The sequence below is a fragment of the Nipponia nippon genome, unplaced genomic scaffold (assembly GCF_047370975.1).
Source record: "Nipponia nippon isolate SJK-2023a ecotype South Korea unplaced genomic scaffold, ASM4737097v1 scaffold_42, whole genome shotgun sequence".
NCBI lineage: Eukaryota > Metazoa > Chordata > Aves > Pelecaniformes > Threskiornithidae > Nipponia > Nipponia nippon.
In genome coordinates this window covers 253,813-276,297 of record NW_028262361.1, presented here as the reverse complement: position 1 = coordinate 276,297, position 22,485 = coordinate 253,813, and the positions used below count along the sequence as shown (strand labels likewise).

At 69.3% G+C, this 22,485-nt stretch overlaps 4 protein-coding genes across 9 annotated transcripts; 1 reads left to right on the top strand and 3 right to left on the bottom strand.

The window, feature by feature from the left end:
- Nucleotides 1-1,253: 1,253 nt before the first annotated feature.
- DCAF15 (DDB1 and CUL4 associated factor 15) lies at nt 1,254-5,973 on the bottom strand. Its single transcript, XM_087777955.1, has 13 exons — nt 5,678-5,973; nt 4,814-4,911; nt 4,578-4,713; nt 4,357-4,463; nt 4,133-4,272; nt 3,865-4,035; nt 2,850-3,362; nt 2,415-2,506; nt 2,204-2,332; nt 2,022-2,107; nt 1,832-1,936; nt 1,440-1,554; nt 1,254-1,342 (listed from the first exon to the last, which is right to left on the bottom strand). Exons 1-13 carry the CDS (start codon nt 5,813-5,815, stop codon nt 1,286-1,288), a joined length of 1,887 nt encoding a protein of 628 aa, XP_087634081.1. The 5' UTR covers nt 5,816-5,973; the 3' UTR covers nt 1,254-1,285.
- Nucleotides 5,974-6,343: 370 nt separating this feature from the next.
- CC2D1A (coiled-coil and C2 domain containing 1A) lies at nt 6,344-17,224 on the bottom strand. 6 transcript variants are annotated; one of them, XM_087777951.1, is made up of 30 exons: nt 17,177-17,224; nt 16,229-16,306; nt 15,601-15,736; nt 15,299-15,411; nt 15,105-15,170; nt 14,479-14,616; nt 13,290-13,569; nt 13,072-13,196; nt 12,820-12,892; nt 12,570-12,662; nt 12,333-12,463; nt 12,177-12,249; nt 11,893-12,020; nt 11,585-11,723; nt 11,325-11,497; nt 11,120-11,242; nt 10,573-10,631; nt 10,292-10,408; nt 10,130-10,203; nt 9,547-9,605; nt 9,423-9,474; nt 9,105-9,204; nt 8,945-9,035; nt 8,732-8,863; nt 8,565-8,620; nt 7,761-7,824; nt 7,549-7,675; nt 7,113-7,189; nt 6,959-7,006; nt 6,556-6,708 (listed from the first exon to the last, which is right to left on the bottom strand). In XM_087777951.1, exons 2-30 carry the CDS (start codon nt 16,280-16,282, stop codon nt 6,688-6,690), a joined length of 2,922 nt encoding a protein of 973 aa, XP_087634077.1. In that variant the 5' UTR covers nt 16,283-16,306; nt 17,177-17,224; the 3' UTR covers nt 6,556-6,687. The 6 variants fall into 6 exon arrangements, with proteins under 6 accessions (XP_087634074.1, XP_087634075.1, XP_087634077.1 ...); XM_087777952.1 differs by having other exon boundaries at nt 13,072-13,569; nt 14,479-14,619; XM_087777950.1 differs by having other exon boundaries at nt 9,423-9,605; nt 13,072-13,569; nt 14,479-14,619.
- On the top strand, nt 17,216-21,838 carry BRME1 (break repair meiotic recombinase recruitment factor 1). The gene is made up of 8 exons (XM_087777957.1): nt 17,216-17,355; nt 17,639-17,681; nt 18,371-18,569; nt 18,683-18,758; nt 18,984-20,106; nt 20,276-20,411; nt 20,549-20,656; nt 20,831-21,838. Exons 1-8 carry the CDS (start codon nt 17,311-17,313, stop codon nt 20,934-20,936), a joined length of 1,836 nt encoding a protein of 611 aa, XP_087634083.1. The 5' UTR covers nt 17,216-17,310; the 3' UTR covers nt 20,937-21,838.
- NANOS3 (nanos C2HC-type zinc finger 3) lies at nt 21,442-22,288 on the bottom strand. The gene is made up of 2 exons (XM_087777956.1): nt 21,832-22,288; nt 21,442-21,526 (listed from the first exon to the last, which is right to left on the bottom strand). The coding sequence occupies exon 1, from the start codon at nt 22,286-22,288 to the stop codon at nt 21,863-21,865; it is 426 nt and encodes a 141-aa protein (XP_087634082.1). The 3' UTR covers nt 21,442-21,526; nt 21,832-21,862.
- Between the last annotated feature and the right edge of the window lie 197 nt (nt 22,289-22,485).

Here is a 22,485-nt window from a genome sequence, read left to right as displayed (position 1 = left end):
CCCCGCCCCCGCTGCCTTACGCCAGGACCCCCCCTCCCCCCCCCGCATGAAGGGGCCCCTCCCCCCTCCCCGCGCTTCAGCCCCGCCCCTTCTCCCCCCCCCCAGCATTAGAAACCCCCGATTTTCCATCGATTCTGTGCTTTTTGTACCCCCCGCCCCCCCCCCCCGCCCCCCGGGGGGGGGAGGGGCGGGCGCTTGTGGCCGCCGTCGAGAGCCCCCGTGGGAAAAAAAAACCCGGGGGGGAGGAGCGGGGGCCCCCCCGCGCCCCTCCCCCGCCCCCCCCCCCCCGCAGACGCTGTTTTCTACCTTTTGTAGTTCTTTCTTAAGAGGAATAAAATCCGCCGTGGTCTTTGCCCCCCGCCCCTGCCTGCGCCGCGGGGCCGCCCCGAAGCCCGGGATCGCCCCAAAACCCCGGGATCGCCCCAAAACCCCCGGGATCGCCCCAAAACCCCCGGGATTCGCCCCAAAACCCCGGGAATCACCCTAAAACCCGCACGGTTAACCCCAAAACCCCAGGAATTACCCCAAAGCCCCGGGATTCGCCCCAAAGCCCGGGTATTCACCCCAAAATCCCTGTGATTCACCCCAAAATCCTCAGGATTCGCCCCAAAACCCCCGGGATTCACCCCAAAATCCCTCGGAATTGCCCCAAAATCCTTGGGATTCGCCCCAAAACTTGGGATTCACCCAAAAATCCTCGGGATTTGCCCCAAAATCCCTGGGAATCGCCCCAAAGCCTTGGGAATCGCCCCAAAACCCCGGGATTCGCCCCAAAACCCCAGGATTCGCCCCAAAACCCCCAGGATTCGCCCCAAAACCCCCAGGATTCACCCCAAAACCCCCAGGAATCATCCCAAAACTCCCAGGATTTGCTCCAAAACCCCGGGATTCGCACCAAAACTCCCAGCATTTGCCCCAAAATCCCCAGGATTCGCCCCAACGTCCCCGGGAATCGCCCCAAAGTCCCCGGGTATGACTCCAAAACCCCGGGATCGCCCCAAAACCCTGGGAATCGCCCCAAAATCCCTGTGATTCACCCCAAAATCCCCGGGAATCGCCCCAAAACCCCAGGATTCGCCCCAAAATCCCCTGGGAACGAAACGCCACAAATGTGGAAATGGGAATATTTATTGGGGGGGGGCTGGGTCCGGCCTCCTCCGGGGGCGCCCCCCCCCCCCCCCCGCGGTTAAAACACTGAACGGAAAAGGAGGAAAACCAAAACCAAAACCAAAACCAGGCCCAAAAGGGGTGGGGGGAGGGAGCACCCCCCCCCCCGCCCCGGTCCCTACAGCACGATCCAGGTGTAGCGCTCGTTGTCGGCCAGGACCTTCAGGGAGCAGCCGGGGGGGGCGAGGGGGCGGTGAGGGGGGCAGCGGCGCCCCGGGACCCCCCCCGGGACCCCCCCCCGGGACCCCCCGGGACCCCCCGCGCCCCCCACCTTTGTGCAGCGCCTCGTTCGTCATCCTGTTGACGTAGCGGCCGCTGCTCTCGGGGACGAGCCACTTCATCACCGTGTCCACGCAGCCCTTGCAGTACGAGCTCCAGACGCTGCCGCTGCGGGGGAGGGGGACGGGGGTCTGGGGGGGGGGGTCCCAGCCCCCAAACCCCCCAACCGCCCCAGGGGGCCTCAGCCCCCCCCAGCCCCCCAATCCCCCTCCCTACGCCCCCAAATTGCCCCCCAGCCCCTTCATCCCCCTCCCGGCCCCCCAGCCCCCCAATTCCCCTCCCTAGGCCCCCAAGTCGCCCCCCCAGCCCCTTCATCCCCCCCCCCGCCCCCCGATCCCCCTCCCTCCCCCCCAATCGCCCCCCAGCCCCCCCAAACCGCCCCCACCTCGTCTGTCCCTTGACCTCGGTGAGGTCCCCGACGCTGACGGTGACGAAGGTGCCGGTGTTGAGGTCCCAGGCCACCTTCAGGCTGGTGTGGCAGCTCTTCGGCCTGCGGGGATTTGGGGAGGGGGGCTCAGATTTGGGGGGGGGGCAGCCCGGGGGGGCGGGGGGAGGCGTTTTGGGGACCCCCTCACCGGAGCTGCCCCTCCTCGTCGGGCGAGGGGAAGGCCAGGAGCAGCAGCCCGATGTTGATGATGACCTGGTTGGTCTCGGGGCAAACCTGGGGGGGGACACACACAGACGGGGGTGACCGGGGGGGTCCCGGGGGGGGGGGGTCCCGGGGGTCCTGGGGGGTCCCCGTCCCCCCCCCCCGCACCTCGAGGATGACGATGTCGTAGTCGCTGAAGGAGCAGAACTGGCGGGACCAGGCGGCGTCGTTCCGGATGACCTCGTTAATGACGTACTCGAAGTCCAGCGTCAGCTGCTCCACCGTCAGGTACTGCCCCTGGGGGGGCGGGGGGGGCGGCTGTCACCCCCCCGCGCCGGGGCTGGGGTCACCCCGCGCCCCCCGCGCCCCCCGCGCCCACCTGCGCCGTCGCCCGCTCCTTCAGCGGCTTCAGGCTGCGGCCGCGCAGGTCGGTGACCACGAAGGGCAGCGAGATCTTGTCGTCCTCGTACTCTGGGGGGAGAAATGGGGTCTGGGGGGGGGGAAAGGGGGTCTGGGGGGAGAAATGGGGTCGGGGGGGGAAACGGGGTCTGGGGGGGAAAGGGGGTCTGGGGTGGGAGAAATGGGGTCTGGGGGGGGAAAGGGGGTCTGGGGGGGGAGAAAGGGGGTCTGGGGGGGGAGAAAGGGGGTCGGGGGGGAGAAATGGGGTCTGGGGGGGAGAAAGGGGGTCGGGGGGATGGAAATGGGGTCTGGGGGGGGAAACGGGGTCTGGGGGGGGGAAAGGGGGTCTGGGGGCCCCCAGAAGGGAGCAGGGGCGCCCCCGGGGGAGCGCGAGGCCCCCGCGCCGGCGGCTCACCCTCCTCGGGCGCGGCGGGCGCGGCGGGCTCCAGCACATAGCGCAGCTTGGTGTAGTTGACGTAGCCGGGCTCGGGGGGCGGCGCGGGGGCGGCGCGGGGGGGGCCGGGGGCGGCGGGGGGCTCCCCCCGGGGGGAGGCGGGGTGCAGGCGGCAGCGCCCCGGCCCCGCCGGCGGCGAGCAGGGGGCGGCGGGCGGGGGGCGGCCCTCGAAGCCGGCGTCGTCGCCGCCGTCTTCCTCCTCGTCCTCCTCCTCGCCGCCGGCAGGCGCCGGCCCCGTGGCCTCCTTGGCGCGCCGGAAGATGTCGGCCACGAACTCTTTGGCTTTGGCCACGGCGGGGGAGAGCCCCGCGCCCCCCCGGCCCTGCCCGTCCCCCCGGCCGGCGAGGGGCTGCGCCGCCCCGGCCCCCTCCTGCTCCCCCGGCTCCTCCGGCCGCGGCGGGACGCATCCTGACCGGCGGCCGGGCGCCGGCGGGCTCCGGCGCTCGTAGAGGATTTGGCAGGAGCTGCTGTCGCCTGCGGGAGGGAGCGGGGGGGCCCCGGGGGTCCCAGTTGTGTCCCAGGGCTCTCGGGGGGGGGGGGACTGGGGGTCTTGGAGGGGGCTGGGGGGGGTCGGGGGGGGCCCGGGGGCCTCTGAGGGGGTCCAGGGTGTCCCTGGAGGCTCCTGGGGGTCTCAGCGGGGCTCTGGGGGGGTCCCGGGGGTCTCAGGGAGGGTCCAAGGGGGCTCCAGGGGAGCCCTGGGGGTCCCGGGGGTTCCAGGGGGGGCCTAGGGGTCTCCCAGGGGCTCCCAGGGGTCTCAGGAAGGTCTGGGCGGGGTCCGGGGGGCTCCCAGGGGCGTCCCGGGGGGAGTACCGGTGATCTTGGGGGGGTCCAGGGGGTCCCCGGGGGCTCCCAGAGGTCTCAGGGGGGTCTGCGGGGATCCCAGGGTTTTCAGGGGGGGCCCAGAGATCTTGGGGGGGGTCTGGGTGGCTCCAGGGGGATCCCAGGGGTGTCGGGGGGGGTCCCGGCGGTCCCGTACCGGCGGCGTGGACGGCGACGGCGCAGGCCACCAGGGAGTAGCTGGTGTTGAGCAGGACGACCTGGTCCTTCTTCAGCTGGAAGGCGGGCTGGAAGGTGGGGAAGGGGTAGACCACCTGGTACTTGGTGTGCAGCATGAAGCCGTGCCGCAGGCAGTGCGCCTGCCGGTCGCCTGCGGGCAGCCGGGGATCAGCGCCGGGGGAGCCGGGCCGGCAGCTGCCCGCAGCCCCCCGGGGCGGGGAGGGGCCGGCGGCACGGCGAGGGCTCACCGGGGTGGGCGAGGGCCATGTCCCGGCAGCCGGGGCAGTGCCGGGGCGGCGGCATGGCCACCGCGCTGATGTAAATGTCCCGGTGGTTCTCGTCGCTCATCATCATCATGTTGACGAGGAGGCCGTTGGCGGAGCGGGTGCTGCGGGGGCGAGGGGGAGGCGGTGAGATGGCGGCCGCCGCGGCGGGGATGCAGCGGCGGCGGCGGGGGGACGCGCGCGCTCACTTGAAGCCGAAGACGATGACCTTGGAGGGGTCGCTGGGCCACTCGCAGACCGTCAGGTACAGGTCGCTGTAGATCTCCTCGTCCTGGAAGAGCCGGACCTGCCGCACCTGCGGGAGGGGGCGCGGTGGGAGGGGGCGGCCGCCGGGGCCCCCCCGAGCCCCGGGGAAGCTCCCGGGAGGAGGGGGGCGTCCGTCCGTCCGGCGGAGGGGGGGCGGCGGTACCAGCTTGAGTTTGCTGTGGACGTTGAACTCCCACCAGTAGAGGTGGTAGATGTAGAAGGAGAAGTCGTCGTCGCCGCCGTTGCTGGTGTAGGACAGGACGTAGCGGCCGCACTTGGAGAAGCCGAGGAAGATGTGCCTGGCGGGGGGACGGGGGGACGGGGGGGCGGCAGCTCCAGCGCGGCCCCCGGAGAGGTGGGGGGGTCGCCCCGCGCCCCCCGCCCGCCCCGCGGCCTCACCCCGCGCACAGCAGCTCCTCGTCCACGATGCTCTTCAGGGAGACGCAGACCCGCGGCGGCAGCTTGCGGAAGAGCCGGGGCGAGAGCTGCCCGCTGATCTGGGGAGGGGGCGGCGTCAGGGACCCCCCCAAAGCCCCCAGCCCCTCCCCGTGTCGCCCAAACCCGCCACAGCCCCCCAACTCCACCCCCCCCACCTCAGGGCTTTTCCAGGACCCCCCCACGCCCCCCGGGGACCCCCCAGGGCCACCAAAGCCCCCCCAGCCCCCTGCCATGTCCCCCCCGTCCCTCCCTCCCTCCCCCCGGGCCCCCTCAGTCCCCGCATCCCTCCCTCCGGGCTCCCCCAGGGCCCCCCACGCCCCCCGGGGACCCCCCGGGCCCCCCCAATGGCCCCCCAGCCCCCTGCCATAGCTCCCCCATCTCTGTCTCCCTTCCTCAGGGCGCCCCACGCCCCCAGGGACCCCAAAACCTCCGAGGACCCCCCCACACGTCCCCCCTCAGTCCCCCCAGGCCCCCCATGGCCCCCCCATCTCTGTCTCCCTCCCTCAGGGCGCCCCACGCCCCCAGGGACCCCAAAACCTCCCCGAACTCCCCCCCACGACCCCCCTCAGCCCCCCCAGGCCCCCCATGCCCCCCCCATCTCTGTCTCCCTCCCTCAGGGCCCCCCAGGGACCCCAAAACCTCCCAGGGACATCCCCCACGTCCCCCCTCGTCCCCCGCCATGGCCCCCCGTCCCGCCGGGCCCCCTCAGCCCCCCGTCCCTCCCCCAGGGACCCCCCGCGTCCCCCCCGGCCGCGTCCCCCGCCTCAGGGCTCCCCTCAGGCCCCCCGCCGCCCCCCGCCATCTTCCCCGCCGCCCCCCGCTCACCTTGACGCGATCCAGCTGCCTCACGACGTGTTCGCGGCGGCCCCGCGGGCCCGTCCCGGCCGAGGACCCGCCCGCCGCCCCCGCCGGGCCCCGCTTCCCCCCCGGGCCGCCCCGCTCCGATTTCGAGCTGGGCGCCATTTTCCCCCCGGCCCCCTCCGCTTCCGGAGCGCCCCGGCCCGCCGCCGACGGCCCGCCCACGCCGCGCACCCATTGGCCGCCTCCCCACCGCCCGCGCCCCTCATTGGGCGACCCGGCGGCGCGAGGCGGGAGCCCCCTGCTCCATTGGCCCGCCGCGGCCGTCAATCCCCACCGCGCCCCACCCCGGCGAGTCGCTACGCCCAATGGGAGCGCAGCGCCCGCGCCGTGATTGGCCTACCCGCCCGCCCGTTGCGGTTGCCATGGAGAAGAGGCACTGGCTGGGGGGGGTGCTCCCCAGGGAGTGGGCGGGCCTGGGCAGCAGCCGTTGCCGTGGCGACGGAGATGGCGGCCGGGCCTGGGCCACCGGGGGGGACCGGGGGGGACCGGGGGGGGCCGGGGGCCGTGCCACGGAGCCCCGGGAAGCACCGCCAGGCCCCAGGCCCCGGCCCCCGCCACGCGAGGGACCCCAGCCCCTTCCACGCACCCCTAACTGGGGGGGGGGGGGGGGGGGGAGGGCGGAATTGACCAAACGCCGCCTTTTTCTTCTTAAAAACTTTATAGATTTGTGTGTGAAAGCACAAAATAAACCCGTTGCACAGCCCGGCCCCCCCCGCCCGCGAGCTCCCTGGGGACAGGCACTTAGGGGGGCGAGGGTCCCCTCCCGGGCGGGGGCAGAGGGGCCCCTGGCCGCCGCGGGAGGGGGCAAAGTGCTGGGGGAGCCCGGGGAGGGGGCGTAGTGTCACCTCGTCCGGGGGGGGGGACCAGGGGGAGGTAGCAGCTCTGATCCCTGCGATTGTCACGGCAGCGCCCGGGGCGGGGGTCCCCTGCGCCCCCCAGAGCGCCTGCGCCCCGCCGGGTCCTGGGGAGGGGGCTCATCGGCGGAGCTTCTGCAGCTGGAGGAGGAGGGGGGGCGGTGAGGGGGGGGGGGGGACCCCCAGGGGTGAGGGGGGACAAGGGGAGATCCCCAAGGGTGAGGGGGGACAAGGGGGGGACCCGCAAGGGGTGGGGGGAAGCAAGGGGGGGATGCCTGGGGGTGAGGGGGGACAAGGGGAGACCCCCGCGGGTGAGGGGGGTCAAGGGGAGACCCCCGGGGGCGAGGGGGGACCCCCAGCAGGGCCCCCCCGCCCCGGGGCTGCCCCTCACCTCGCTCTCCACCAGGTTCCTCCTGTACAGCGCTTCCTTGGCCGCGTCCTGCGGGAGCGAGGGGTCAGGGGGGGACGCGGGGACCCCCGCCCCGAAGGGCAGCGCCCCTGGGTGCCGGCGCACCCCAGGGCGGGGGGCGGGGGGGGGGTCTCACCCGGTTGCCCTCGGTGCCCAGGCGCCGCGCCGTCTCGGTGTAGAGGTGGAGGTAGCGCTCCAGCTGCGCCAGGTACTCTGACGGGGGGAAGGGGGGAAATAAAGGGGGGGGAAGGGGGGAAAGGGGAAGAGAAAGGGGCGAAAAGGGGGAAAAGAAAGAGGAGGGAAAGGGAAAATAGGGAGGGAAAGAGGAAAATAAAGAAGGGGGAAAATAAAGGAGGGGGACAAAATAGAGGGGGAAATAAAGCAGGGGGAAAGGGGGAAATAAAGAGAGGAAGAGAAAGGGGCGGAAGGGGGGAAATAAAGAGGAGGGAAAGGGGAAAATGGGGAAAAGGGGAAAATGGGGAAGAAGAGGGGGAAATAAAGCAGGGGGGAAGGGGAGGCTGAGGGCGGGGGGAAGGGGAGGCTGAGGAGTCGGGGGCTGGGGGCTCCATCACCTTTGCGGAAGGGGGGGTCGCCGTGCTGCAGGCGCGACCGCAGGCACTGGCTGCGCCGGGCGAGCTCCTGGTGCTGCTCCCGCAGCTCGGGGGGCACCGGCCGCTGCGCCTGGGTGTAGGCCAGCATCTGCGGGGACGCAGCGGTGAGGGGGGACGCGGCGGCGAGGGGGGGCGGCCCCCCCAGACGCCGCGGCGAGGGCGACGGCGCTCACCTTCCTCTCCAGCTTCTCCCGGTCGAAGGCCAGCAGGTTGAGGCTGGGCAGCGTGGGCACGGCCCTGCTGGGGGGGAGACGGCCCCGGTGAGGCGGGGGGAGGACGGGGAGGGGGCGCTGGCCCCCCCAGCCCCCCAGCGTGCCCCCAGCCCCGGCCTTTCAGGACGCCATCTGCCCGCGGGCGGCCGGGAGGGAGGGAGAGGAAGGGGGGTCCCGGGGGGGTCCTGCCCCCCCCTCCTCGCTCCTCGTCTCCCACCTTGGTCCTCGCTCCAAGGGCGTCCTCGGCGGGACGCCTGCCCTTTCCTCCTCCTCCTCTGCCGCCGGAGGGGGGTTAATTCCCACCCTGAGCCGCTCCCCGGCCTCAGCGGCAGCGACGAGCGCGGACGCCCCCGGATCAGGGACGGGAGCAGCCACGGAGGAAGGGAGCGAGCAGGACAAGGAGCCCAGAAATCAGAGTTTTCCTGGGCTACGGGTCTGGCCCGCGCCCCTTTGGGCAAAAGCAGGCCCCGGGGAGGAAGAGGAGGAGGAGGAGGAGGGCCGGCCTCGCTACAGCAGCGAGCAGATGGCTGTCCTGAAAGGGAAGGAAAGACGGTGAACGGCACCCGCCACGCCGGCACCGCGTCCCCATCCCAGCGCCACTTTCTGCCCCGCGCCCCCCGCCCGAGGCGCCGTGAGGACGATTTGGAGCCCGGGAATGGCTCGAGTCAACCCCCAAAGAGCCCCCGAAAGAGGGGGCCGAGCCCCCGCCGCCCCGGCGTGCCCTGCCTGCGGTGCCGCCGCACCGAGCAGCCGCCCGGCACTCGCCTGTTGTTCCCCTCCTTCGCAGGAGTGACGGCCAGTTTGGGTTTGGGGACGGCGACCTGGAGGCAGAGCCGGGTTTAAGGTGCTTCCCCGCCGCGGCGTTTACGGAGAGCCCGAGGGGAAGCGGGGCCGAGCCGCGGGCAGCATCGGCCGCCCACCGCGGCGCTTACCGGTGGCACGGTGCTGGGGTTGATGACCAGCCAGCGCTCCGTCCTCGTCTCCAGCTGCTGGGAGCTGAGGGGCTCCCGGATCCGCACGATCACTTCCAGTTTCCCCCCCGTGGGCCGGCGGCCGTCCAGCAGCTGGGAGAGAGGAGGAAAAATCCCGTTGGCGAACCGGAGAGCGGGCGGCGGGGGGGGGGGGAAGCACCCAACGCCCCTCACCTCGATGATCTCCCGAACCTCGCATGTCGTCTCCAGCGCCTCCAGCTTGAGCTGGGCCGTGCCGACGACGCGGTCGGTCTTGAAGAGGCCCCTGGGGGAGAGGAGAGGGGTACAACCAGCTCGGGGCAGGCGGAGGAGGGGGAACGCCCCGCTCTCTTACCCCTTGTGCGCCACTTCGAACTTGATGCCTTTGGTCTGAAGGACGCGCCGCAGCCCGCGGTGCCCTCGGTTCATGTACAGCTTGAACTGCTCCTTGAACTCTGCCAAGGGAACCACCGCGGCGAAACCGCGGCGTCAGCGGGAGGAGCAGCGCGCAGCCCCCAGCGAGATGGGGACCGGGAGCAGAGCCGCGTTAATTACCCCCCCACGTCACGCTAACGATTCTCTGTGGCGACGGCAGACGCACGGACCCTTCGTGTCGCTCCCTTGGTGCCAGCCCCCTCCCCAGCTCTCGGGAAGGGCGCAACGGGGCATTTACCGGGAGAATCGGTGTTTTTGATGACGTTGGTCTTGTCTTTCTGAGCTTCCTCCTGCCAAGGCGAAGGTGGGAGGGTGAGGGCCGAGCCTCCCGGCCAGGGAGCACGGCACCGGGGCTGACTTACCGCGTTGGGGTAGGGGAACTCGAAGCGCACGAAGGCGTCCAGGTCATTGGGAGCCACACCTGCAAGGCGGACACGGCGTGAGCGCCGCGCTGGCAGCGCCAACCCCTCGCAGGCCACCGCGGCAGAGGATTGGCGGCCCCTTGGACCCCTGCGCCGTCCCCGAGCTCTGCCAGCTCCTTGGGGAGCCTGCCTGGCGTAACGGCGCCATGGCAGGACCCTCGCCACAGCCTCACCGCTCCCGGCGGGGCAGCGTACGCGCACAGCCGGGGAAGCGGCGCACGTTAATGAGCGCCGGCGTCGGCCCCAGCCATCTCTGGGGCATTTTAACCACAGATAATTAAAAAAACCCAACCCGAACAGTTGGCGGCGGCCACCTGGCACAGCGCGGGGGAGCAGGCAAACCCCAGCGCTCCCTCCTCCCCGCCGCGGTGAGGATCCCCAGCCGCCAGCACCGGCCGAAGCTGCCGGGCAGCGCCGGCGCCTCGCCAGCTGCCGCGAGCCCTCGGGGCCGGCGCCTACAGCCGGAGCTGGGGAGGTCCCGCAGTCGCGGCCACCCCGTGCGCTCCTGCCTGTCTCCTCTCACCTGGCGGCGCCGGGAGGTTGATCCCTTTCACTATCGACAGCACCATGTCGTTGCTGTTCAGCTCGGGAAAGATCCTGCAGCCGGAGAGAGCGGAGGAATCCCGTCAGCGCCCGCCTGCCCCTCCTCAGCCACGGAAGCCGCGCTCGGCCAGCGCCCCCGTACTTGATGACGCTGAAGGTTCGCTGCTCGTAATGGTACTTGGGCAGCGGGAAGCCCCGGGCGTGGGCCTGCTTCAGGATCTCCATGTTCTGCTTGCAGTCCTCGGCCAGCTTCTCGAACCTGCCGGGGAGAGCGGCTCCGCTTCAACCCGCGGCTCGCGGCAGCGGCCTCGTCTTCCTCGGCACCACCGCGCTCCCGCGGCGAGGAAGGTGCCTCCCCCTGCGGCAATCCTGCCCTCGTCGCCCCAGCGGACGAACGCCGGGCGCTCCGGCCGGCAGACTCACTTGGTCGTCTCCACGATGTTCCCCAGGTGAGTGAACTGCTTGGAGTAATTCACACACATCTGGGAGGAAGACGGGAGAACGGGAAGGTTTCCGCATCCCGCCGGCATCCCGGCGCGGGCGGCCACGGAGGAGCGGAGCTTGCCGGGCGGCCGCGGCAGCCCCAACGCCGGATCCGCCTGACCTGGTGCTGCCCGGACACCTCGGCGTCGGGTTTTCAAAGCCCAGAGGCATCGCCCCCTTCCCCAGCGTCCCGCTCTGGCCTGGAGGTTTCTTCTCCAGCAGAAAACTCTGCTTCGGCCCAGATTTAGGCCGAGATTTAAAGCCGCAGCTTCTCAACCCCTCCTTGGGGAGGGAAGCAGCTCGTTTCCTCCCTCCTCGCTACCCTGCCTTCCTCACCTACAGCGAGGAAGACCCCGCCGGGTCTCCCCTCCTTCACCGCGCACTTCACGCAGCCCCACGCCGCGTCCTGCCCCCCTCGTTCTCGATCTCTCCCCAGCCGCGGCCAAAGCCGCCCTGTTTTGGGGTTACGTCCCTCGGGCCCCGCTACCTCGTGCTGCTGCCTGATCAGCTTCATCAGCTCCAGGTACTGGCTGGCTGCCTCGGGGGAGATGTGCACCCCTCGCCGCTGCACCAGCACAAAATCCTCCTTGTTCACGGGGGCTTCGGGGACCTGGAGCGGAGGGAAGGGATGGGATCCGTGACGCGAGGAGCCCGCCCGGGTCACAAACATAAAGAAATAACCAAACCCTGACCTTGGTTATATCGACGGGCAGGCCGTTCTGCGAGGCCTCGATCATGGGGTCCAGCCCTTTGGCCTGGCGCAGGAAGAGCTTCGCCCCCTCGATGTCGTTTTTCTGCTTGGCGCGGAGGGCGGCCTGCATCAGCTGCCTCCTCCTGCCCTCCAGGAACGCCAGCTGCTGCTGGGCTGCGGGGCGAGAGCGGGGCTGAGCCTCCCGGGGGGCTCCTCTTGCCCCCCAGCGCGGCCGGACGCGGCGTTCGGTCAGGACGGTACCTTTCGCCATGGTTTTGGGGGCTGTTTTGGCCATGCCGGCAGAATTCGGGGCGCCCGCGGAGGGCGCTCGGGCAGGCGGCGGCGGCTGCTTGGGCTGGGAGGTGGCGGCGGCTCTCACCGGGGCCGGGCGGGCAGCAGGCTGTGCCGGGGACAGAAGGGACGGCGTCAGAGGGGACCGCGGGAGGAAGAACGCCAAACGTCCGCCCCTCGGGCGCAGGGGGCCGGGCGTCCCCTCGAGAGCCCTCCCTGCTCCCCATTTTGGGTTCCTATGGCAGCAGGGGGAGTCCCGAGCCCCCAAAACCCCCGACCTTCGCCTCCTCAGCGCCGTCCTCCTCCTCCTGGACCTCCTGGCTGGCCAGCTTCATGGCCGTTTCCAGCACTCCGGCGATGCTTTGGTCTCCGGCCGGCGTCTCCGCGCCCTGGATGGGCTGGAAGCCTGGCCAAGGGGGGCGCAAAGGGGGAAAGGCTGGGCGGTAGCAAAGGCTCCCCCGCCTCGCTGGGCTGGAGGGGTCCGAATCTTCCTCCCCGTGGCGCGCCGGCTTTGGGAAACGGCCCCGAGACGCGCTCGCCGCGAAAGGGACGGGGAAAATACCTGGCGGAACGGGCAACTCCGAGAAATCCACCGTTTTCCCTGCTTTGTGCGCCCGGATGGCGTCCTGGTATTGCTGGAAGGGAAAGCGGAGGCTGAGCCGGGCCGCGGCGGGGCTGGCAGCACCACGCCGGCCGGCCGAGCGCGCGGCTCCCACACCTTGACGATGCGCTCGTGCATCCGGGCCTTCCGCTCGTCTCCCTTGCTCTTGGCCTGCGCCGCCGCCGTCTTGTACCGCTCCATCCTCTGCTGCAGAGCCTCCAGCACGTCCCGGGGAGCCGGCGGGGCGTCTGTTTGGGGGGAGAGCAGGAGAACAGCTTCGGTCGTCTTTCTCTTTGAACTTCCCTGTCCCTAGAGAGCAACTCGGGGTTAGAAACGAGCTGTTGGGGCTTCTACCTGCCGCGGGAGATGCTGGTTTAGCTTCCGGCACGGGCACTGCCGCGGCAGGCTGCGGCTGGCCAGGCGACAACGGCTCCTTCGGCAGCTGGTCTGCGGGGAGAAGGAAGCGATCGGCACCCACAAACGAGGGGCGAGCTGATCGCCGTGTGCGCCGGGACGAGGGCCAACGCCGTGCTGGCTTTCCCGTCCCTCCAAAAAGGGGGTACGGATGCTCCCCGCCGCTCCCTGGCAAGGGTTCGGGTCTTACCGGGAGGAGGCGGGACGCTGCTCAGCTCCACCAGCTGCCCCTTCCCTGCCGCTTCCAGCAGGGAGTCAAAGCTCTGAGAAATCACAAGAAAGAAGAGAAAAGCTTCCTGGTTTTCCATGCTGGGTTTTGCAGCCAGCCCCAGCCAGCCTGACCGACCCTCGGCTTACTACAAAATCCAAGAAAAGGGGGGAGATTCGGTCGGTATTTAACAGGGAGGGACACCCGGGCCTCTCCGGCTGCCCAGAGCCGTACCTTTGCGACCCGGTAGTACTTCGTGGCCATCTCCAGGTCTCCGCGCTGCTTGGCGTGCAGCGCTGCCAGCTTGTACTCCCGCTGCCGGCCCCGCAGCAGGGCCTCGGCACCGGCACGGTCAGAGCCTGGGGAAGAGGAGAGGAGAGCGGCGTTGCCGGTTTCCCCGTCAGCGGCACGGTACAGCCGTTCCGGAGTGGAATAACGAGCCAAACCCTTGCTTGGGTGGGAAGACGGCGAGGGAGGAGCTGGTTTCGTCTCCGGAGAGCTGACGGGCAGGACCTGGGGCTTCGGGAGAACGGGGGGCGGCTGCGGCTTGGGCGCAGAGGCAGCGGGCGGCTGCGGGGGCGGCTGCGGGGAGCCGGGGTGGGCGGCGGGCAGCGGGGTGGCCAGGGGGGGCCGCGGGGAGCTCGCACCCTTCCCCAGCGCCACCGGAGGGGGGATTTCCTCCTCGTCGATCTTTTTTCCCTTCTTGACGGAGGCCAGCATGTTCTCCAGCGTCTGGAAGGAACAGGCGCAGGGGTAAAACTCGCCGTCAATCCGACATTCCTCTGCCTCTGGGAAAAGAGAACCCTCGGAGCCTGCCGGGACGGAGGCGGGAAAACCCAACGTCTGCCGAAAACCAGCGCCCAAACTCGGGCTGGAGGCTGGGGGTTTCTCACTGATTGGGGATCCAGCCCCAAACTCTACAAGCTCCTTATTTTTCCCCCAAAAAAACTTTTTCAGCCGCCTCCTCTCCCAGCCCATGCAAGAGGCCAGCCGACTCGCGCTGCCCGCAGACAAAATCCAACGCTCTTAACGGTGAAAGATGTCAGCCTCTCTCAGGTCGCAGCCCAGAGGCAACACGCGATCCCGCTCCGGGGGTTGGGGAGGGCTCTGCGCAGAAACGGGGCGCGGGAAAGACCTGAGCGCGGCAGGAGGGGCTTAACCAAGGCGGGAAGCGGCCAGGAGGGGAAAAATAGGCTCAAAAATTAAAAAAAAAAAAAAAAAAAAATCCTAAGAGTATTCAAAGGGTTTTAAACAACCAGGAGGAATGGGGACCTTGAGGTCGGGTTTTAGGCAGCGCTGCAGCAGGGTGAGATGCTCTACTGGAGCCTGCCGCGCCTAACGCGGCCTCAGAGATAATAATATCGCAGGCGGCTGCGCCCGCGTGCGCCTCAGGTTCACACTAACGCCCACAATTAAGCACTGAAACGAGGACGACCTGATTTCCCAAGAACTCTGAGAAATTCCTGCGAGGAGCCGGCCGGGCTCGCGGCTGCGGGGAGAGGCCGGAGCTCAAAGCGCAAAACCCCCGAGTTCAGAAACGCCGGCCGAGCTCAGCCAGGAATTCAAATTCCAAGGGTTTCGTTAATTAAAGATTCGAGGAAACGGAGCGTCGGAACCCCCGAGCGCCTGATTTCGGCTCACCTTCAGCCCCCTCTCGTAGCGCCGCACCCTGGAGCCGTCGCCGGCCTGCCTGGCGCTGGCGATGGCCGTCCGGTACATGTCCGCCCGCTCCGCCAGCGTGGACTCGATGCCGCCGGGCTCCGGAGGCGCGTCCGGCACCTGCTGCCGCCCCGAGGAGAAGCGCTGGGATCGACCCGGCGAAACCCGGGCTCCCCCCGCCGCCGGTGTCCGCTCGGATCGGGGGCTCGAAGCAGACCCGGCGGCTCGGCACCCGGCTCTGCCTCACGCCCTTCCCAATCTGCTCCGGGATTTTACAGCCTCTGCAGGCTCAAGGAGCGGCAGCCGCTAATAAACAGGGCTTGCCCGACAACGGCTGAAAAAGGGATCGTTGGAGACTTATTTCTCGTAGTTTCCAATAAATTTGCTAAATTCTGTCTCCGTGCTCGTGTTTTCGTTACGGAGGACGAGGCAGAGGGAACCCAGCTCCTCCCCCTGAGCCCCGGGAAGTTTTTACCCCTCCGGGGAGCAGGGCGGCGTGACAGAGTCACGTTTTCTCATCAGGGAAACGAACAAAACGACACAAAAGGCTAAAAAGGGCCGGATCCGGCACCGGCGCAACAGCAGCGGAGCCGAAAGACGCCCCGTACCTTGGCGGGAGGCGCCGGCGCGTCCCCGCTCCCTTCCCCTTCGCCCAGCACCTCCTGCAGCTCGGCCTGCGAAGCGTCGGGAGTTCCGTCAGTGACGATCCGGGGCGGAAAAGCCCTTTTTTCGGGACAAGGCGATCCCGAGGAGCAAAGCCCCGGGGACCAGAGCTCCCCCGAGGGCTCAAACCCCTTCTCACCATGAGATCGTCTTCATCTTCCAGCTCTTCGTCACCATCCCCCTCCTCTTCCTCATCCGGGTCCTTCATGCAGAGGGCGGCCATCCTCTCAATCGCCTCCATCGGCAAAGGGGCTGGAGGAGAAGCAGCACGAGGGGTTTTCTGGAGCCCTGCACCCATTTTTGATGCTTTCAGCCCATGTGCAGGGGAGTCCGGCCCGGGGGGGAGCAGAAACAACCCAACAGCAGCCACTTTCCGCACGGCGCGGTATTAATTATCCCAGAAATCGACGGTGGACGAGCCCCCGGGGCGGCAGCGCTCACTTTTCCCCTTGGGCTTCTCTCCCGGTGCGGCTCGGCCTCCCACCAGCGCCAGCAGCTCGGCCTCCAGCTCGGCGGCATCGTCCCCGGCGTCGTCCCCCGCCGTCCCCTCCGGAGAGAGGTCCACCAGCAAACCCATCTGCGGGGAGGGAGCGGGCACAGCCCTGAGGGCACAGCGCTAACGCCGCCGCCTCGTTAGGGCGAGGGGATCCCCCGGGATCCCGCTGAGGGAAGGAGGGATCGACGTGGATCCTACAGGGTGGAAGCCAGCGCGCCCCATGGCTCGGCACTGAGCCCACAGTGCCCTGAGCGACGCCGCCACGGCGACCCACGAGGTGAATAAAAGCACTTAAACTAATTAAACTAATAAAAGCGCCTAAATAAAGGCGACAGACAGCGAAGATGCGCCCAGCTCGGCGACACAAACCCCGCAACGGGAACAACCGGCATCGCCGCCGGCGCCCGTTGAACCGAAGTGCGTCCCGGCGCGAGAGGCGTGGCAGGAAAGCGCCGCAACGGCTCAGGTTTCCCTCCGCCTGCCGAAGGGCCGTGCGTGGCGTCGACCTTTCCCTCCCGCGCGGGCGGGCGGCACGCCCAGCGTGCCGGGGCTCGGCAGGCACCGGGCCCGTACCTGCCTGGCGATGGCGGCGCCGCGGCCCGGCGGCGGCCTCCTGGCTTTGCTCATCTCGCCGTCCCTCGCCGGGCCGAGCTGGGGGCGGGGAGCGCCGCGTTAGGGTGCGGGGCCCCAGCACCCCCCAGGGAGCCCGGACAGAGCCCCCGCCCCCCTCCCAGCCCTCCTGCGGCCTCAGCTTTCACCCCCCGCCCTTTTCCAGCAGTTTCTGGGCCCGACAGCCCCCTCCCTCACCACAGCCCCCCCGAGCAGCCCAGGGCGCTGCCCCCAACCCAGAGCCCTGATCTGGCCTCCAGAGGATTCCCCCCAGCCCTCCGCAAGGCCCCGTTCCCCGCCCCTACGACCCTGTTCCCCCTCAAAGCCCCCCCCAAGGCCCCGTTCCCCCCCCATTACCCCTCAAAGCCCCCCACAGGGCCCCGTTCCCGCCCCCCAAAGGCCCCCCCAAGGCCCCGTTCCCGCCCTCCAAGGCCCCCCCAAGGCCCCGTTCCCCCTCACAGCCCCCTACAAGGCCACGTTCGTCCCCCCCAGCCCGCCGCAAGGCCCCATCGCCACCGCCCAAGACCCCCACAAGGCCCCATCCCCCCCATAAGGCCCCGTTCCTGCCCCCCAAGGTCCCGTTCTCCCTCGCAGCCCCCCGCAAGGCCCCGTTCCCGCCCTCCAAGGCCCCCCAAGGCTCTGTTCCCCCTCACAGCCCTCCACAAAGCCCTGTTCCCCACCCCCACGACCCTGTTCCCCCTCAAAGCCCCCCCCCAAGGCCCCGTTCCCCGCCCCAGCCCCCCGCAAGGCCCCAGCCCTCCCAAACCCCAGCCCTCCCCCCGCCCCAAAACGACCCCTATCACCCTCCCCTCCCGGCTCCCCGGTCCCCTCCGTGCCCCCGACCCCTCAGCCCCCCCGGCCCGGTACCGGGGCCCCTCCCGGTCCCGGCGCCCTCCATCCGCACTCACTCACTTCCTGCTCCGCCCGCCGCTGTCAACAACACGCCGCGCTTTACGGCGCCGCCGTCGCAAAAGCCGCCGCCGCCGCCGCGTTTCGCTTGACGGCGCCCGCGGAGACTACAACTCCCAGCGGGCTCCGCGCCACGCATGCGCACGGCGGCGCTTCGGGGAAAAAGGCGGGAAAAGCGTGAGGTGATGAGGGGGAAGATGGCGGCTGCCCGGGGGGAGGGGGGGGAGCGGGTGGAAATGGGCGAAAATCAACGTTTTTCACCTCAGAACTGGAGGGTTTGGTTCCTCACACTGCGGCCACGGCGCCGGGGGGGGGGGGGGTGGGCGGCGGCTGGGGCGGTGCCAGGCCCCGGGGGGAGGCAAACGGCCGTCGGCTCTGGCGATGAGCGAGGGGGGGTCAGGCCCGAGGGGCTCAGGGAGGCCATGAGAGGCCGCTCGTTAAGCGTCGATCTGATCTCCCCACCAGGCGACCGGCGGGATGGGCAAACGGAGGAACGAGCGGCCGCCAGGTAACGGCGGGAGGCCCCAGCGGCGGCGAGGGGACGGGGCGGCGAGGGAATGGCGTCCCCTTCCCTTCCCCGTGAGGCAGCGGCCGCCCAGGAGCCCGACCAACCTGCCCTGCATTTCCACCTCTCACTCCTCATATTGTTGGCAACAAGCACTCCTAAAACCGCCCGGGCTCTTAATTCTTACAAACCTGCCAAACTGCACGAATGTCCCGATTTGTAAGCAAAATGATGCCCAGCGTTTACCTTTTCCACAGCTCTGTCATGAAATCCCCTCAGACCGCGCTGTGCCGTCGGGCTTTAGGGCCGCGCGCTGCCTGGGTGGCTTCCCCAAACATCCCCTCGCCTCGCTACAAGCATGCGGAAAATTAGGGTTATTGTGGGGATAAAACACAAAAAGAAGCGACTGGTGAGGGTGGGAGCAGCACCCCTAGAGCCCCTCGTGCCGCAAACCCCATTTCTTGGCGTTTTGGAGGAGAAGGGGTGGGTGGAGCGGAGCCGACGCCCCGCAAAAAGCCCAAAAAGCAATTCTTTTTCCCTCAGTTAGAGGCATGGGGTTTTTTTCCCCTAGGATTTAGTAACAAAAATTAGCACAAAACCTCAACCACAGTTGTTCTCCCCGTTTGACCCGACACCCAGAGCCCCTCTTACCCAAAGGCTGATGTCTGAGGATTATTTTTTCCCCCTTAAAGGAGGAGATGGTAAATTCCACGTTCCCAAAACTAAACGAAGTTTTCAGGAAGATTCAGAGGCAATGGGAAACGAGAGCTTGGACGCGACCGGACCGGCTCAGACCGGTGATGCCGACGGAAAACCAAAGCCGGCCGCAGGAGGGGCAGAGGATCGGGGAGAGGCGACCCCCAGCAGCACCGCGACAAACGCATCGAGGAGGTAACGGGGCGAGAAACCAGCAGGACGGGGGTTTGCGGGCGAACCAGGCTCTACGGTGCCTTACCCGGCGATCGCCTCGCCGCTCGCTGAATGTGTTTTATTCTTTTTAACAGCGCGAACGGCGATGGGGAAGAGGCTGCTCCGGAGCAAAGCCGGGCAGGGGAGTGCGTCGCCAGCCCCTTACCGCAGGTACGCCGGTCCTGGGCTCCAGGCAAGCGCAGCGAGCTCCCGGGCATCGCCGAAACACGCGGGTGCTGAGAAACTCCCTTCACGGCACGGTCGGAGCCTCCTCTGCGGCACTGGGTTTCCTCTGTTGGCAAACTCAGCCTTTGGTATTTACACCGAAGGGAGGAAAAAATTCCAGAGATTGGGATTTTTTAACGCGGGAGTGATGCCGGCCCCTTGTTATTTCAGGAAGGGGGAGACGCGGGCATCGGTGGAGGCGGCAAGTCGCCGGAGGCAGCTGCCCCGGGAGCAGCGTCTCAGCCGGAGTCACCCCAGCGAGCAAATTCGGTGGTGGATGAGGCAGAAGGGGATCAGCCGGTGGCAGCCGCGGAGCAGCACGGAAGCGCCGGTGAAGAGCCGGACACCGAAACCCAAACTCACCGCGGAACGGGCAATATCGGCGACAGTCCTAAGCACGGTTGCGCCGCGCCAGCGCGAGGAGAGGGAGCGGCCGGCGGAGAAATCGCTCTCCCTGTGGATACTCCAGGCCGGAGCACCGGCAGCGGCGTGCCGGCAGAGGTGCCTGACCCTCACCGTGAAGAGGGAGTTGACCGCAGGGAGCCGGGCGAGCGCCAAGGTGACGCTGATCAAAGCCAGGAGCTGCCGCACACGTCTGTTCTAAACGCTGAAGAAAACGAATCCGGTGCTGTGTCCGAGAGGGCGGCTGGAGGAGAACACCGGGAAAACGCGAGCCGGGAACGACCGCGGGCACGCGGTACAAACGAGGCAGTGAAGAACGTGGCCGACTCCTGGAGCAGCCCGGCCGGCGGCATCGTCTCCGCGGAGGTTTCGGGGGTCTGCGCCCCGTCTGCGGGCCCGAAGGTGGAGGGAGGCACCGCCAAACTGGAGAGCGCGGGCGCTGATGGCACCGTCGGCCCGGTGAGCTGGCCCCCGGGCGGGAACGCTTCCCCATGGAAAACGTCGGGAGAGGCCGATGCGGGCCGGGAAGAGGCCGGAGGAGGAACCACCCCCTCTCCGGGGACCAGCTCGGTGCCGGATCCGGCCGGGACGGCTGTTGGGAATCCCGCAGGCGAGAGGGAAGGCGGAGGACTCGCGGAGGTGAGACGCGGCACGGAGCACGCAGCGAACGCACCGAGGACGGGCGCGCAGCCCCCCGCTCGCTCCAGCGACCTCCCACGTGGCGGAGGAATCACAGAGAGCGCGCCCGCCATTACGGCGATGCCGGGGCCGGCTCCCACGGGCACCGCACAAGCCCCCGCCGCAGGCACCGGTGCGGCTGTCGCCGCGGAGCCGCGGGATGAGACCCCTTCGGCCGGGGAGCTGCTCTGCCCGCGGTCAGAGCTGCGGGGCGTCCTGGAAGACAACACCCTCGCACTCCCGCCGCAGCAGGTAAATCCGCGGCGGTCGCCAAGTTATCGTGAAACAAACGCCTGAAATAACCCGAAAGGGGGGAAAAAACAAAATCTTTGAGAGCGGGTTGGACTCGGCTCCCCCGTCATGGCTTGACTGTCGCACAAACTTCTCCCCGCAGCCGCTCGCTGACCGGCGCGACTCGGCGGCGCCCGGGCGCGGGCTGTGCGCCGCGGCGGGATGGAGCCACGCTGAAGAGGCGCCGCCGCTCGCCGAGGGGAACGGCCCGGACCAGCCGCAGCCCGGGTAGGTGGATCGCCCGCTCGGATGATCTTAGAGAGGCGGGATGGCGACAGACCCTCCTGCGAGGGGTAACGCCCTTATTTTGAGTAAAAACATCCCCATTTGGTGAGGAAACCTCACGTTTTCCCCGTCGCGGTCAGGGGCGAGGAGCCGGAGGGGCTGCGCCCGCCCGCCCGCGGGGAGAACGTGACCGACGTCGACGCGACCGATGTCATCTGCGGCCTGATCCTGGAGCTCTCCAACCTCAAGTAAGAGCCAACTCGCGCCGGCCGCGAAATCCGGATCCTTTTCCCTGGGATCGGGGCGGGGCGGTTCCAGCACCGAGCCGGAACGCGGGGCTTGTAAACCACGCGGCGTTGCGCTGGCGGAGCGGCGCGAGGCTCCGCGGGTGACGCGGGCGCCCGCCTGCTGCCGCCCCGCAGCCGCCTGGCGATGAGCGCTCACCGGGGCCTGGAGGCGCTGAGGAGGCCGAAGCCGCGGCGGAGCAGGCGGCCGGGGCGCGCCGGGAGGAGGTGGAAGGAGACGTAGGGCCGGGTGGGAGCCGGATCCAGCCCCCGGCACGGCTTAACTCTTTACTGCCGTACAATAGCGTTTCAACAGAGAATGGGGTGTAAATAAACACCTTCCCACGCGTAACACGTGAAACAACGGTTAAAGAACAAACCAGCGCCGCCGGCGAGGGCAGGCGCTGCCGCGGGCGAGCCGCTAACGCTGGCCCGGCGCCCTCGGGCCGCAAGAGTGCTCGGCAACAGCCGGAGCACCGGCAGGCTTCCCGCCGCAGCGCTGCACCTGACAGTCGGTCAGGAGCCGGCGCCGCCCCCGGGCACCCGCCGGGATTAATAAAAAAACCAACAAACCAACCCAAAACTCAGAACCGAACTCAACCGCGAACGGCCCCGCCGCAGGGGTGCCGGCAGAACCGTCCCTTTTCAGGGTTTTCGCTGGTGTCTTCACGCGGCTTCTGCCTGCAGCGACCACCAAACCGCTGCCGGGACGATGCCGCCTGGCTTGACCAGGTGGGGAGAGGAACTGGGGAGACTGGTGTCGGCGGAAAGTGCCGTCTTGGCACTTCCCCGGCGTTTCATCCTCAGCGGAGCTGGGCAAAGCGGAGCGACCCCCTGGAAAAGAAGCGGGAGAGAGGGGAGAGCACCGCGTGCACCGGGGCAGGCACCGTCCGCCGCTCTCCCCTCCCTTAATTAGCTTTCATCCCGCTGACGAGCTCGCCGGAATCCTGTTCCTGGCTAAATTAAGGCTCGGATCGCGGCTTTGGAGCGAGGCTTTGCCGAGGAAGCGGCTTTGCGTGGCAGCTGGAGCCGAGTTTCGCCGCGGCCCGTCCGCGCCTTGTGCCGGGAAGCGAAAACCCCGCTTTCAGCCCGTTTGGGGGGCGGCGAGATCGGCAATTAGCGTGCAAAGAAGCCGGTACCTGCGGGGCCGAGAGGTCCGTCCGCGCTCGGCTACTTCTCGGTGCCGGCGTCCACTGTGGCACGGCTGCCAGCCGCCCACTTGCCGGCCAAGTTGCGCGCCGAGCGGCTGTAGACGGAGGTGTAGCCGCGGCGGGTGAGGGGGCAGAAGCGCTTGGTGTGCGCCCGGTCCTGCGTGGCCCCGCACTGCGGGCAGACGTAGCTGCGCAGGACGGGGCACTGCACCCGCCCGCCCGCGTCCCGCAGGCTGTGCCCGCTGTAGACGTGCTTCGCCTCCCCGTTGTGCTTGCAGAAGGCGCAGAGCGATTTGCCGGCCGACGCCGATGCCGCCTCCGGCGCGCCGGCGGGGGACGCCGCTGCCGCTTCGCCGGCGTCCCCGCGCTCCTGCGGCAGCGCGGCCAGCACGGCGGCCAGCCCCAGGTAGTCCCTCCACATGTCGAACGCGGGGCCCTGCTCCATCCTCCGCTGCAGCCCGGCCTCTTTTGGGGCAGGACGTGGCTCCGCGTGCCCCGCTCTCCCCGGGGCTGCCGGGAAGGGCCAATCGCCGCCGCCCGGGGCCGGTTCCCTCCCCCGGCAGCCGCCCGGAGCCGGTGCGTCTGCCCGGCAGGGTGGGGGTGTCTGCGCCTCTTCCCCTCTCCCGGTGCAAGGGGGTCGCT